The 16,492-nt window shown below is 45.9% G+C and overlaps 1 protein-coding gene across 2 annotated transcripts in view; it reads right to left on the bottom strand.

The window, feature by feature from the left end:
* XYLT1 (xylosyltransferase 1) overlaps positions 1-16,492 on the bottom strand; it is a 316,574-nt gene that overhangs the window by 21,166 nt on the left and 278,916 nt on the right. For both annotated transcript variants that reach the window (XM_077141677.1, XM_077141678.1), the window contains 3 exons: positions 9,219-9,435; positions 6,426-6,602; positions 1,844-2,106 (listed from right to left, as the gene is read on the bottom strand). In XM_077141677.1, coding sequence (XP_076997792.1) covers positions 1,844-2,106; positions 6,426-6,602; positions 9,219-9,435 — 657 coding nt within the window. The remainder of the gene's footprint in view (positions 1-1,843; positions 2,107-6,425; positions 6,603-9,218; positions 9,436-16,492) is intronic.

The raw sequence follows: 16,492 nt of genomic DNA, 5'->3' as shown, positions 1-16,492 counted from the left end.
GTAAGATGCTGTTGAAATGGGGAAGATATAACACAAAACTCACATGCTAGCCTTTGGGGATTCTCTTCTTTAAATCTCACAATACCTTATGAAGTATTATTTTTCCTATTTTACAGATGAGGAATCTAAGGCTCAGAGAGGTTAAGTGACTTGCCAAAGTACAACTGAGATTCAAACTGCAGAGCCTGGGATCCCAACCTGCACTGGTTTCCCTTTAAACTAAATCAGAGGTACACAGCCAGAGAAGTCTGGAGTATGAAGAGAGGATGAAAAATTGTTGCAGCCCGGCAGAAACCCAGTAGTTATGTAGGAGGCACCAGATGGAAATCTGCTGGTGTTTTCAGAGTTTTAGGGAACAAAAGATTTCCTTCCTTCTCCTTCTTCCCTTACTGAGAAGAGGGAAAAGAGGGACTAGGAGGGACACTCGGAAGGCAGAACGGAAGAGAGAGTGATGCTCCAAAAAAAGTCCAAAAAACAAAAGAAAGTTTGCCTTGTTACTGAAAAGGGCAGGTGGAGGGTGGAGATGGGAGAACAAGAAAGAAGAGAGTGATTAGAGGCACTTCTGGGTATCTATCCTAAGGAAATAATCAGGAAAGAGCAGGAAAAAAAAGGCTTTCTGCAAAAAGATATTCATCAGGACACTATTTACAACAGCACATTACTGACAAAAGCAGCACTAAAGGACCGGATTAAGCAAACTCTGGAATTTCTGCTCAATGGAATACCGGCATAAAAAAGGTTCATTATCATTTGGAAACCACAGAACAGCATGGGGAAGCGAGGGTGGGGGGGGCTAATATTATAATGCCAAGTGTTCAAAACAGGATACCAAATTCTTGTTGCAATTATGTAAATATCCACAATGCCTCTTGACAGACACAGGAAGAAAGGCGTACCAAATGAAAAGGGTTGGTTGGCTTAGGTGAAGGGAGGGGAGGAGAGGGAAAGAAATGATGTTGAATTATTTCCCTACTGTCTCCTCCTCTTCCCATCTATTCTAGAACATTCTTTGGCAAAGCGTCAATTCCTAGCTGCTAGTGGTAGGTGAGACGAGACTAAGCGGTACCTGAGTATTGTAAATAACAGGTCTGCATTTTAAAGATTTTGGGGGTTGTATTTTTAGGTGTGACTATGGTGTTAAAGCTATGTTTTAAAAAGGAGCCCTTATTTTTTAGGGATTCATAGTAAAATATTTATGGCTGAAATGATACAATGGCTAGGATTTGCTTCAAGCTGATCAGGGAAGAGTCAGGAAGTGGGCAAAGGTGAAGATGAAACCAGACTTGCCAGGAGTGAGAAACTGCTGGAGTGGGTGATGGGAACATGCAGTTGCATTATTATTTCATTTATTTTATTAAAAAAATTTTTTTTTAGGTGCATGGTCCAAGAATCCAACCTGGGTCTCCCGCGTGGAAGGTGAGCATTCTACCACCAAACCACCTGGGCACCCTTTCTCTATTTCATTTATATTTGACATATTCCACCATAAAAAATTAGTTCTGTGTTTTTGTGGCTACTTTCCATCTATGACAAACTCTGCCATGCAATATAATGACAAAATTTTCTTCTAAAGCATACATCGTTAGCATAAAGGAAGGAGTCAACTTGAAAGAAAACAACTGAGCAAATATTTGATGTGATAGTCTGAAAATGCAAAAAGTAAAGCAAAGCGTGTGGTGAGGCTTAGACTGGGACAGCTGCATATAAGAAAGGGTGAGGCTCGGAGCGGAACTGCAGCCCCTGAAGAGGGGAAGGGCCGTTCTTTGCTCCAGTAACTTCCTTTCTGGGCCCCGGGCTCCTGCGCACGGCGCCCCCCCCCCCCCGCGCCCTCCCGCGGGCTCACCGGCAGCTGTGCCCCCCGTCCGCGTGCAGCGACGTCTCGGCCCGGCGCAGGCCCAGGCGGGCGAAGGAGTGGTACATGGTGAGCCCCACGTCACTCAGGCTGTGGACGCCATCGGGCTCGTCGTAGACATTCTCCCAGTAGGAGCGGAGGCCGGGGGTGCCCGCGGGGTAGTTCCCGTACAGGTAATAGTCCAGCTGCCCGATGATCTCCTGATTCACCACGGCCTCGAACTTGCGGGCAAAGAAGGTGGGCCGGGCTGTCTGCTGCGCTCGCGGGACAGAAAAGAACAGCGTCAGCTGCGGGCGGGGTGGGTTCCTAACGGCACACCCCGTGGGGAAAGGGCAGGGCTCCGGGGCCAGCCTGTCTGGGCTCAAGTCCCAGCCTGGATGCTTACTAACCACTCTGTTCTCAGTTTTCTCATCTATTAAATGGAGACGATAATAAGGATGATAGGAAGATTGAATGAGTTCTTATTTGCAAAGCATTTAAAGCAATGGTTGGCCCTTGGTACGCACATTCCGGCATTTGTTAAAAGTTTTAGAGCCTCCGTGCTTATAACTGGGAAGGACTGCGGCAGTGATTTAGCTAGAGGTCACAGACTAGTAATCCAGGGCAAATACAGCCTGCAGAGTGTTTTTAAAATGAATTAGCTGGTGATATTTAAAAAGTGGAAGAGTGCACAGACTCTTTCTCTGGCTTCCCTTTAAAAAGAAATAGATCTTGGGTGGGACACAGTGGCTCAGCAAGCAGAGTTCTCACCTGCCCATGCAAAAAAAAAAAAAAAAAAAAAAAAGGAAGTAGATCTTGTGACCTCATTCCTACAGGGAACAATTGGTTCAAGCTGAATAGTGTCTGTCTCTTAAGATGGGACCTGGGTTCTTTAACTAACCACAGTCCCCCCCACTCCCTATTGCCTCCCTGGATTATAGCTGACTTGCAGACTCCCAAGTGACAATCCAGGTTTGTTGAATCAGAATCTCAGGAATCTATTTGAGATGAATCAGTCTCAGGAATCCATCTGAGAAGGCTTTACAAGTGATTCATTTGCTCACTAAACTTTGAGGACAATGCATGTGACATCAGAGCTGGCTGCAACAGTCACCTGAGAAGCTTTTCAAGATACAGAGTCTAGGGCCCTTCCCCAGAACTACTTAATCAAAATCTCTGGGAATGAGATTCGGGAATCTGAATCCAAAACAAGCCTCCCAGTATTTGAGGACCATGGACATAAAGTAAGCTCTTTAGGAAACTCTGGCCCAGAGAGGTGAAGAAATTTAATCAAGGTTACACAGCAAGTTGGTGGCAGAACCAGGATTAAGATTCAGGATTGGGCGTCAAAGAAATAAAACTGTGAACATCTGTTATATACCAGGTCTTACACTGTGGTCAGGGCAGAGATTGACAAATATTTTTGGGAAAGGGCCAGATAGTGGATATTTTCAGCTTTGCAACTACTCAACTCTTCCATTGTAGTGCGAAAGCAGCTGTAGACAAAGGACTACAAAAGCAAGTCAAATACAGGCCCCCTCCCTTGAGGAGTTTACGATTTAGTATTAACATGGACCTGAATTTGGGTCTAGCACTCTTTTCGCTTCTGAGCATCAGTAACAATAATGAAGATAATTACTGCGCTCATACTATACAGCAGGCACTGTGTTTGTGATTAGTGTTATTAACATAGGAATATAAAATGAGCATGCACATTACTCTGCAAGGCTGACATTATTCCCATTTCACAGAGCCTCTGATAAGGAAACTGAGACTCAGAGGGGTAATGTGATAAGTATAAACTCACCAAGTCATAAGTGGTAAAGGGAAAATTCGAACCTATATCTGATGACTCCCAAACCCATGCTCTCTCTACTACATCTCCTTAGGTTCAAGTCACTAATGGAGTAAACCAGAAGTCCCTAGTTTTAGCCTCACTCTAAACATCCCATAACATCTCTGCTTTTTGGGCCCCTTGGGTCATGCCAGTGGTAGAGATGGTTCCCTTAGAGTAGCTTGGAGGAGTCAGACCCCGTGGTTAGAAATCCTCACTCTCCTACTTTCTGGCTGTGTGCCTTTGGGCAAGTCATTTAACCTCTCTGGGCCTCAGTTTCTTTCTCCTAAAACTGGGTACAGTAATACCATGTCATGAAGATTCCATGGGGGCTTGACTAGTGCTTGGCACCCAGAGTTAGCTGCTATTATCATATGACTATGATCCCTAACCCTAACACTGCTACCATCTGCCCAAGGGGCTTGCAAGCCCTCTTTTTCTGGAGGCAGAGAACTGTAAGGGCAGCCTCCTTTCTCCATTAGTAATTCTCCGATCACAGCCGTATCTGCGAAAAGGACATGTTGCTATATTTATCATTCTCTTCCTTGGCGTTCTTTGAACAAGAACTCCAAGTTCCTTACAGGCAGCTGTTTCTTGATTCTAGACATCAGGGGGATATTCTTGATCTTTGTTTACTGTGAAAGAAGGAGCTGTGGCAGATGACTTGGGCCTCTTTGTGAGTTGGTCTTTACCAGAGACCATGATGTCCCCAGAATGCTGGGGCTGGAATACAAATGTGGCCACCCAGGAGCATTCCCAAGAATCGGCTCTGGGATACTTGCACTAAATGATGAAGTCCTCTGCAGCGAGTACAACAACCAGTCCTCTGCAAAGGTGGGATTTCTTTTGAATAGGTCAAACATCCCCCCCGTGGCAGTCTTCTTTCTACGGAATGGAACTTTTCTGCCTGGACAATGGAGAGCTAAAATGTCACCCAAGTTTGTGCCTAAATTTACATGGGTTTGAGGAGGTCCCTGGGTAGCCCCTGATCTGCCACCAAAACAGGCCTACACTGAGCCTTATTGCAGCAACTGCTTGTGGTAGCCGAAGACTGCTGGCTGAGAACCTTGAGAAGAAATCAAATGGCAGGTTGGACATGGCTGTTTTTTCTATACCTTGGGAAGGCATGAAGCCAGGATGGCAGTGGGGTCTGGGGGGAAAAGCCTGGACTCTGAAACTAGAAACACCTAATGGGTTCCCAGTCCTACCACTTAATTAGCTGTGTGGCCCTGGGCAAGGAAATTCACTGCCCTGTGACTCAGTTTCCCCACCTGCACGATGGAGAAAGATATCTGCCATAGTAAAGACAAGCTGGCAGAGGGCTTGGCACACAGCCTGGTAGAGCGCAAAAATCCTACCCGACACCTCCCAAACACAAACAGCATTCAAATTGCCCAGCAGATGTGACTCAAGAGGTCTGTCATGGGCCTGAGAGTTTGCTTTTCTAGCAGGATCCCTGGTGATGTTGCCGCTATCCGCGGACCACAATGGAGGAGCCAGGCAAAAGGACTGGAAGCTCTGTGCAGGCAGCCTATGTCCTTCCCTGGACTTTATGGTTACATCCCAGGGTGGGGCAGTGGAAGCATCTCAGGGGCCGGGTTAGCCTGGCACTGGTTCCTCCACCCCTCCTCCGAACTGGCACTACTCCATCTCCACACGGTGGTTCTACTGATCTCAAAGAGATTCATTTAATCCTTTCTCAGTGTTCTGTTTGTGCTCTTGGCAGCTGCCTGGGCATGGAGAGGGGGACTGAGGAAGACGCTCAGTCTCTAGGCCATGGTTCTGGCAGAGAGGGGACAAGAAGGAGCTCTGTCCAGAATAGAACCCCTGGGGACTGAGGCACCCTTGGGCTCATGGGAAGCAGATGCACATTTATTACCTTCTACCTCTGCCCTCCCCAGACCTGCATGTTGCTAGGCTGTGCAGGGACTGCTAGGCTTCTCGCAGGGACTGCTGAGAAGGTACTGACACTTTCACCTCTTGTTACTCCTTTGAGTTTACAGGGTGCAAGGACTTCCCAACCTGGCGGCTCATCAGAACTTCCTGACGTGTAATATATTAAAAATATAAACTCTCAGACCTCACCTAGTTTGGTGGTTCATGGCCGGGGGTGCGTGTGTACCCCCAGGCAATGTCTGGAGACATTTTTGGCTGTCACAACACGGGAAGGCGGGTTTAAATGGCACCTGGAGGCCAGCGATGCCGCTGAACAAAGCACAGGACAGCCCCATGCAACAGCAAATTATCCAGCTCTGAATGTCAGGAGTGCTGAGGATGAGAAACTGTGCCCTCGATAGACTCAATTATGTACCTAGAAATGTGTTGTTAACAAATACCTCAGGGGATTCTCCCTGAAAAGCAGTAGAGAGAAGTGGATAAAAAAGTGGTCTCTGGAGACAAAGCAACTTGGGTTAAACGTAATGCTTTGTCGTTACTCGCTGTGTGACTTTGGACAAGCTGATCTTTCTGTGCCTCAGTTTCCCCATCTATAAAATGGAAGAGTGCTGATGATGATAATCATACTTGGATTAATAACACATTTTCTATTAGGTTGCTGTGGGGGTTACTGAGTCAATCAGGCAAAGCGTGGGAATGGCCCTGGGGTGTGGGAAGCTCTGTCCCTGCTGACTATGGCTGATGGTCTCCTCGCCGTCAACACCCAGGGTTGGGACCGAGGCTAAGATACCTGGCGGGCCTGGCCTTGGCGGCCTGCAGAGGTTGGCTGGAAATGCGTGGGTGAGGCAGGGCCAGCGGGCTCACCTGGAAGCGATGGAAGTCCTGGGGCTTGAAGTCATTGGGGGAGCAGCCGCACCAGTCCACGATGTGCTTGTACTGGCACTTGCAGCCCAGCTTGCGGTTCCAGTTGGTGATGCGCAGGTTGTTGTCCACCATGGTGTCGCAGTGGGGGCTGTTCTCCAGGACCGTGTGGAAGAAGGACTGCGGGGGAGGGAGGGGTCCGGCCTGAGACCTCGTCCAGCCTCCTCGGAGCAGGCTGGGATGGGGCCGGCGGGGGGGGGGGGGTCCTTCCCCACGATCACCCCACTGCGGAGGGACTCTCCCAGAGACTCATTTGTCCTCTCTGCCTGCAAACGGGGTCGGCTGCCGGCGTGCCCAACTCAAGGGAGGGCTGAACATTTTGTCCAGCCTGGCTGGATTCTGGGTGGACATCTCTAGCTCTGCGTGCTTTCCTAAACTGCCTTTCCCCGGCAGCCTAGAATCTGATGTCAGGACATGTCTTATCACCCAGGACATCTTTTCTCCTGCTCATCAGAAGGAAAAGTCCCCAAGGTTGTCAACACAGAGGATAATATTCCAGATAACCTTGGGTCCAGAGGGCTTTTGCTTGGCAAACAGCCAAGTCTGAAACCAAGGGCGTTCAGGTCTGAGATATCCTGATAACAAAGACAGATGCCCTGGGATGTCACCCCTGGGCGAAGGAGGCTGGATTCCTGGATGCAAGACGCCTGGGACTGGAAGGCATCCCGCCTGCCCTGCCTCAGAGGTGAGTACAGCAGGGAGGCAGGGAGGAAAGGCTGCTTGCTGTCCATGATACTGAACCAGGAGCCATGCTTTTCCTCTAATTCTAGGCCCACTGGCCAGACTTTCCAAGGAACCAAAGACACAACATTCGGAGCGGAAGGAGAAACCAGAGAGGAGAGACGATGGTTGGAGCTACTGGGAGATGCCAGAGGGAGAAAGAGAGAGAGAGAGGAACTTCTGTTGGGACACTGTCTCAGTTATCATGAAAATACATTCTCTCCCAATTTCCTGGCAGAAGCAGTTTGTGTGTGTATGTGTGGGTGGGTGGGTGGGGTCTGTGTCTGTTTATTATAAATATAAAGGTACAATTTTCAATTCTCTTCTATACCAGCCCCCTGGAGGTGGCCTGGGAGTCAGGCGGGAAGGACAGAGATGCTAAGAGGGAGAAGAATCTAACAGGGAGGCAGGAAAATGTGTGTTTGTGTGTTCTGGGGCAGCCAAGGGGCAGAAAATGTGAATGGAGTTTCGGAGAGCACTAAGCAACAGGGGTGGAACAGGCATCTTAATAAAAAAAGCCAAATTTCCAGACACTCTCTTAACCGGGTGAATGGGTAAAACGAGACCCCATCCACCACTCCCTGCTGACCTCGGGTGATGCTAAATCGCATGCTAGTGACTCTGAATTTTAAGCTTGAATGGACTGCAAGACCACAAAGACACATATCTTCCATCAAGCCGAGGAAGAAAATACCCAATTACTGACTGCCCTGCATCCTTTCACAATGATACAGAAATTCTCTGCAAGATAATGGATGAGGAGGTTATCAGAATTGAGGGAAAAGGTGATTTTTTTTTGCTGAAATAGGATTAAAAGCTGATTACTTAACATGTGTGCAGAATAATAAAACCCAGCCTGGTGATGACAAACTCCATCATTCTGCTTCGGGGGCGTGGGCAGTCAGCCCTGCCCGGAGTTTGGCAGTGCCCCAGCCACTGCTGAGGAACGTGGAAACCATTAAATGAGATACACTGTCTTTTGTCTGGCCTCTAGAAAAACACAGTCCCGGTAGTTAAGAGTTGGGGGCACAGCCAGGGGAGAACATCCCACTATTCGTTAGAGGTGTCACAGGCTTAAACAGAAATGGAACCAGCTCTGGAGTTCTCTGAGGTTGGAAGTTAGGATGAAGGTGAACTGAACTGGATGCCAGGGAGATGATTCCAGAATCCCCCAGACCAGACATGATAAGAAGGCTGCTGGCATGTTCACGGCAACACTTCAGAACTCTCTCTCTCTCTCTATGCCTGTCAGGGGAGTTTTAGAATAAATTCCCACCCTGGGGTCTGAAAAGTGGTAGTGGGCTCTCCTGAGCTCTTCAAATACTTTCAGAAGCCAAAGGGGAAATGCTAGGCCTGCATTTGGCCATAATGATTGCCGAGGAAGTAAGGGTTAGGGCAGGGCCACGGAAGCCCTGGCTGGTTGTCCCTGGGATCCCTGGAATTTCTAGGGTATGACTGATGAGGCCAATACTGTTCTCTGTCAATGAATGATAGAATTAGATTCAAAATGAGCAAAGGGATTCTCGGTGCTAAAAAGGTGGTTATCACACGATCGGTGACTGAGGAGGATCTGGTAAAGTATGATGTGAGTGTGTCCTGGATGGGCTGGCATATACAGTTGTGCAGGTTACACACTGCATAACCCGACGGGATGCTGTCATCACTGTAGATGATATATATAGTGAATGACAGTTTTCTAGCAAATGGAAGTAAAGTATCTTGTTCTAACAAACTCTGTTTGTCATGATGATTTCATGACCCATGGGGGCCAAACATCTTGAGAAAGATGCTGGTGGCAGCTCTGTGCATCCATGCCACGTGCAAACTGGAGGGCACTTGGGGCCCCCTGTGACAGCGGGATCCCTGGTGGCCAATGCAGGTGTCCATTGTCATCTGAGTGCCTGGGAACTGTGTATGTGGGCCTAGCATTGTTTTGCCAAGAATTCAGCATCAGCTTTGCTCAAAAGGCTACAAACAGCCCCTACCTTTCTGGGGGAATTTTTCCTGGATGCTCACCTCGGCGGGAAGCAGGGTGTAGGAGTAAAACTGCTTCATCTTGGTCACCAGATCGTCTGTGGAGAACGTCACATACTCCACAAACTTGCGGTTCAGCAGGAACCAGTCGGAGCCACCATCCACAGCGATGCCCTCTGGGATCCGCCGGTCCCCCAGGCGCCACATGTGGGCGTCACACTCCAGGAAGAGCCGGTCCAGGCCTTGTTTCCGGATAAACCTGGGAGACACAAAGGAGCCCTTAGCCCAAAGGTGCCCAGAAAGAGGGGGCTCCACCTAGAGCTCAGGCAAAATGACACCATTGTAGCAATGCCATTTATTGAGCACTTACTGTGTACCAGGTACCAAGCCATGGGCATGTGAAACATCACCACATCCCTATGAGCAGGTGCTATTATTACCCCCATTTTACATATTGGGAAACTGAGGCACAGAGAGTTTAGGGCACTTGTCCAAGATCTCACAGGTAGTCAACAATGATCATCAGTTGCAATTACTTCTTTGGAGAACTTTAACCTTTTTATGCCACAGATGCTTTGGCAGTTTGGTGGACGCAGCCATCCAGAATGATGCTCTTAAATGCATTCAATTAAAACACACATAATTATAAAGTATCTTAAAAAAAACACCAAATATATGATGTAGGTACATGTGTGCTCCTTGGACAAGATTAAATAACAACAGCTACTGGCGTGTTTAATAATTATTATAATTTTGAAGAAGTGGTACGAGTAAATGATACTTAGAGATACCTGCTCCAACAATAATGTGATATGAAAGTATGTGATTTCATTCATTAAAAAGTCACAGTTACCGATAATACTACTGTGATTAGTTGCCTACATTTAGTTAAACTTCAGTTGGAGGTTAGTGAAAATAAAGATATAATTTTTTTTCCCATCCAAGGTCTCCTGAATTCTGCTCCTTAGCTCCATGTTACTAACTCCAACCGTAGAATATATAATCATCTTATATGGGATTTCACAAGTCAGGAGGGGTATAACTGGCATTCCTAGTTTTTCCATGCAGACAGCAAAGCTATAAGGTCAAAGAGCTGATAAAGTGGGTGTTTTGGGAGAATGGACAGAGCTAGAATGAAACTTTCTGGCTCCAAATCCTAGTTCATTCACGGTTGGCATCTGCTTTACACCTACTATGTGTCAGGTATCGCACTGGCCCCTGGTGGGAAGGTTCAAAGAGAAGTACCGATGGTCCTTGTTCTAAAGCAGCTAGCTGTCTAGTTGTGAGCTTACAGTCTAGAGGTGCCTGACCCAGGGACACTTCTGCTCCTCCAGCCTGCCAAATCTTACACTCGTTCAGAATCTGGATTTGTCAAGCCCTGATAAATAACCTTCCCCTTGGAATGCCTCCCTCCATTGTCACCATCAAGATGTTCCTACTCTAAGTGCCGACCATTATAAGCAGCTTTCTGTTCAAGGCTTTTGTACATACCTGGAATGCTCTGCCTTCCCCCCATTCCATCTTCACCTACTTAACTCCAATGTATCCATCAGATTGCTGTTCAAAACTTACCCCCTCAGTCCTGACATGCAACCTTACACCATCATCATCATCATCACCACTATCTTCATCTTAATCACCATTGTCATCATCATCACTGTGCTGGTTTGAAAGGATTATATATCTTAGAAACATGTTTTAATCCTGAGCCAATCTTGTGGGAGCAACTGCTTTTAATCCCTATTCAAGAATGTAGGATGGTATCTTTTGATTAGATTATCTCCATGGATATGTGACGCATTCAATCGTGGATATTAACTTTTTGATTAGATGGAGATGTGACTCCACTCATTCCAGGTGGGTCTTGATTAATTTCCTGGAGGTCTTTAAATGAGGAAGCATTTTGGAAAAAATGTTGAGAGCAACAGAGCAGAGTCATGGAACCACAAGAGCTCAGGCAGCCAGAGACCTTTGGAGATGAAGAGGGAATGCACCCCTGGGGGAACGTCATGAGGTAAGAAACCTGGAGAGAAAGTTAGCAGATGTTGCCATGTTTGCCATGTGCCTTTCCAGCTGAGAGAGAAACCCTCAACTTCATTGGCCTTTCCTGAGTGAAGGTAACCTCTTGTTGATATCTTGATTTGGATGTTTTTATAGACTTGCTTCAATTTGGAGATTTTCATGGCTCTAGAACTATAAACTTGCAACTTAATAAATTCCCCCTTTTAAAAGCCATTCTGTTTCTGGTATATTGCATTCTGGCAGCTTGCAAACTAGAGCAATCATCATCACCATAACTATCATCTTGGTGGTTAAAACATACTGAGAATTATCAGTCCAAGGGTTTTACATGGAGCATCTACTTTAACTGTAGTGACGACCCCAAGGACAGCAATTTTATTAAACATTTTACAGATGTGTCAATTCACAGCTTGCCATTATGTATGTGTGTGGTTCTTTGATTAGTGTCTATCTCCTCCAGGGGAGTTAGTGTCATGCTTGTTTTTTCTCATAGCTGTATACTTGGTACACAGTAAATGCTTAATAAATACCCAATGAATGACTGACTGAACCATAAATAAGCAAATGCCTGCCCAGCACCACCACTCTCAGAGCTTTGCATTGGGTAGAGCAGAAGACAGGAAGTGGTATAAACCATAGGCCCTTTCTTACTGGAACTCAGAGTCTAATGAGGAGACATCACAGATCCACAGATAAACACGGCTAAAGGAGTATCAATAAACTTCCAGAAAACTGAGCCACAGAGTGAGCTAAACAAAAGCCAGGGAACCCATGGGCTTGGTTGACGGAGGTGGCTTCCTGGAGGAGGCAGCATCTGAGTTAGGCTGTGAAGGTGAATGGAAAGGAGACTGTGGTCATTTGAGACACGAGGAACAGCCTAGCCAAAGATGGGAGCTTGGGAGGAGACCACACAGCTTAAGACAGAACTTACTCTGGCTGGCGTCATGGTTTGTGGTGGTCATGTGTTGGGCCATGCATTTTTTACTGAGAGAAATTCACATGAAACAATATCAACCATTTTAAAGTATACAGTTCAGTCACATTTGTACATCCCTAGTGTTCTGCAACCATTACCTCTATCTAATTCTAAAACATTTTTATCACCCTCAAAGGAGACCCTGGACCCAAAAGCAGTTACTTTCCATCATATTCTCCTCAACCCCCCAGCCCTGGCAATCACTAATCTGCCTTCCATCTCTATGGATTTAACTGTTCTGGATATTTCTTATGTATGGAATCAATACAACGTGATCTTCTGTGTCTGGCTTCTTTCACTTAGCATAATGTTTTTGAAGTTCATCCACATCATAGCATGTATCAGTATTACATTCCTTAGTCTTTCCTGCTCAGCATCCATTCCAGATTTTTTGGGAACCACACTTCAATTTTACTTGGGATGTTTACTGTTCTCCAACCCTCAGTTCGCTTGGGTTTGCAACTCGCCCCCAGCGCCAGGAGTGGAAACGTGCCCCAGGCTGAGCCCAGCAGTTTCGCTGCCATTCTGGGTTCAGGGATGGACAACAACTCAAGCCGAGACTGAAATTTTCTGGAACTACTGGAAGGGGGTCTTTTCTGTGGGATTTTTTGATAAGAGCATGTAAGCCTAGAGATTCTGACAGCCATCTTATTCCTATGAGTATAGAGATCATTGGAAAATGGAGGTAGTACAGAAAGAAGAGAGACAAGACAGGCTAAGGGCTTGACTGAGTCTTGATGACTTGGCTTGAGACCTAAGACATGCCTGAATGATTTCAGCTTCATCACTACCATGAAGGGTGGGACTGTGTTCAGGTCCTCGACATGGGCAGGTGGTGATGGTTGAAGCACATACATGCTACCTCTTTGACTAAGCCACTCCACATTCTCCTGGTCTGTGCCTTTACAGTTCTTTGCACATAGGAGCTTTCATCACTCCGTTTTCAGAATAAAATCTCTGCCCATTAGAGGGTGAAGCCCATAAGAACAGATCCTGGTTTTCTCCTTTCTACCACCCCTTAGAGGTCCTAGGAGAGTGGAAGGCAGTTGCTCAGGGTTCAGAGGTTGGAGATGGTCCATTCTTCTGGTCCTGCTGAATTCCAGAACAGACCTGTTCCCTGCATGGGCCCAGAGCTCCTTATGTGTGCTAGTTTGAAAAGATTATGTGCTCTAGAAAAGCAATGCTTTAATCCTGATTCGATCTTGTAGAGACAGCTGTTTCTTTAATCCCTATCCAGCACTATAGGCTGGAGACTTGATTAGATTATCTCCACAGAGATGTGACACACCCAATTGTGGGTGTTAACTTTTGATTAGAGGGAGGTGACTCCACCCATTCCAGGTGGGTCATAGTTAGTTTGCTGGACTCCTTTAAAAGAGGAAGCATTTTTGAAAGAGTCATGACAGAGCTGCGAGAATCCTGAGAACCCTCATAGCCAGAGACCTTTGCAGATGAAGCTCCTGGGGGAGCTTCATGAAACAAGAAGCCTGGAGAGAAAGCTAGCAGATGTCACCATGTTTGCCATGTGCCTTTCCAGTTAAGAGAGAAACCTTTCTTGAGTGAAGGTAACCTCTTGTTGGTGCCTTAGATTGGACATTTCTATAGCCTTGCTGTAGTTGGGACATTTTTCATGACCTTAGAACTGTAAACTTGCAACTCAATGAATTCCTTCTTTTTAAAAGCTGTTCTAGTCCCACTGTATTGCGTTCCAGCAGCCAGCAGACTAGACACTGTGAAACCACAGGCATCGGGTAGACAGGAATGGATGAAACTTCTCAAAAAATCCATGTCCCTAGCACTGTCTCCTGCTGGAGCAGAGGACATGCCCAGATGTTGGCCACTCATTGACAATGATGAAGAGGCTGTTGGCAGGTATTATAGGTGGATTAATAAGGGCCCCGAGAAAGCTGATACTTTTTTGGAAGAGGCGCAGGAGCCAAGGGCAGATGTCAGTCCAACACACCCAGGAGCCTAACACACCTGGCCCTGTTCTTTCCCTAAAACATGTTTCCACAGGCAAAGAACCAAGCTCATCAGCCAAGCCATGCTCTTGCTGGAGAATGTTCCAGTGAAGGGTTTCATTATGCTTACGATGGTACCCTGCAGAAAAAAACTGAGCTCTAACTGACCCATTAAAAGAAGTTCCTGAATTCAGGAAAACAAAATCCTAACTCAACTCTGGTTGGCGGTGATTACATCAAAATGTCCAGCGGTATACTTGAACACCCTGAAACTTATAAGTTTTAAATAAAGCAAAACTTTCATGCTAACCAGACTAACCAAGACACAGAAAAGTAATACAGGTGAGAGGACTTGCAAATTTTTCTTCCTATGGAACCGTTTTTTGAATTCATGTTCCATTGTGTGGGATAACAGCACCATCTCGCAATTTTAATGTGATGTGTTCCAGACCATAATATCCAAATACAATATTTATGTAGTAATCTCCAAAATGAAATATTCATGGGGTTGGGAGATTGGTTGCTGTATTTACTGCATTCAAAAACTGAGATGGCTGTAAATGTATGCTTGGGTTAATTATGAGTAAATAGAGACAAGCAATTTCCCAGGTCTTAGAAAATGAAGAAGGGCCTCTGGGAACTTAGGTCTGGACTGGGAGAAGGTGACAGAGGCTCGTGTCTGGGCTTGTTGGGGGTGCTTATGAGACGAAGGGAAACAGATGTTTGGGGAGGGACCTGGTTATTTTCTGCACTGTGCATTTGCCACAACCAGAGGAGGTAAGGTTGGGAGCCAAAGTCTATCAGTAAACACCTTGACATGTCCTTTCATAAATGCACATGTACCTTGCCAATAAAGGGTACATGGTTCTCCCACCCAAGGGATGAGGGCAGCTTAGCAGTAACAATGGACCCACCACACAAAGCAATGGATGATGCTCTCCTCCCTTCAGTTTTGCTTCCTGTTGACTTGCTTTCCTGGGGCAGCTGGAAAGAGTCAATCGATGGCACCCCAGAAGAACAGACACTGGGCCGAGCTGGGTACTAGCCCTGCCTCTGTTTTCACAGATTGTGAGCTGCTGGGTAGGTTTTGCCTCTTTCACAGGTTGTCCCGACAATCTCCCAAATAAGCTGTGAGAGTGTCATGGATGATGGGTATCAGAGGACCTTGCAAACTGCTTAGCAGGCACTGTTCACCCAAACAATGGACTGACCTAACCACCAATTCCTTCTTACCTAGCAATGACATCTCTCCTTTATACCTGGTCCTCTGTTCATGCTTTATTTTCTCCATGGGACTTTACACTTTCTAATATAACACAGAAGGTATTTATTTTGTTCATTATGTTTCTGCTCATTAGACATAATCTTCAAAAGGGAAATTGCCTTTTGCCTATTTTGTTTCCTGCTGCATCCCTAGTACCTAGAACAATGTCTAGCATATAGCAAATACTTGAGTGAATGAATAAAGGGAAAACTAACAGCCTCACCTATTGAGCAGCCAGGAAGTAATTGCCATTAGGTACTCATGAATCAGATATTTCTAACACATATTTGACAGATAAAGGAACTGATTATCAGAAAGGTTACGTAACTTCCCCAAAGTCACATAGCTAGAAAGTCCTGGATTTGAGTCTAATGCAAGTTCTTAACTACTCTGCCATTCTTATTTAGTTTGTCTCAATTTACAGAATTCTTTCAAAAAGATCTGAATAAAGTATGTCTAAGACCTTCTACGATCTCAAAAATACACTACTCAGATATGGGAGAGAACGTAAAGGTTTCACTATCGGCCTTGGAAGAGCTTGCTGAAGGATATCCCAAGGACTTCTGTCTTTTGAACAGGCTATGTAAGGTCAAAAACAGAATTATTGGGCGGGCCACAGTGGATCAGCAGGCAGAATTCTTGCCTGCCATGCCGGAGACCTGGGTTCGATTCCTGGTGCCTGCCCATGCCAAAAAAAAAAAAAAAAAAAAAATTATTTACATTCAATCTTAATTCCTCAACAGTTTGCCTTCCTGAGATTTTTATCTACTGGCACAATATGCGAGAAAGTCACAGTTAAATATAATTTTATTGGGACATTGCAGGGATCAAATATATTCAATTTGGAGTCAAAGTAAATTAGAAGGCGGGTGGGGGAAGGTTCTGATAGCACCTTTGGGAGAAGGGGTCAGTTAAAAAAGCATCTGCGGCCTTTGGAAATGAACTCATAAAAGGCACACAATGAAGAAGTTTCTCAATTCAGTTAAGTCCGTGACTACAATCTTGGAATACTGATTGTGTGTGGAATTATTTCAGAACTGTCTTGTCCAATGATGCATTCTAAAAGGAAGAACTCTGCCTCTAAGGTTCTACC

Source organism: Tamandua tetradactyla, chromosome 23 (genome assembly GCF_023851605.1).
Source record: "Tamandua tetradactyla isolate mTamTet1 chromosome 23, mTamTet1.pri, whole genome shotgun sequence".
In the NCBI taxonomy this organism is placed as follows: Eukaryota; Metazoa; Chordata; class Mammalia; order Pilosa; family Myrmecophagidae; genus Tamandua; species Tamandua tetradactyla.
The sequence above is the reverse complement of the archived record's forward strand: the minus strand, read 5'-3'. Positions and strand labels throughout refer to the sequence as shown.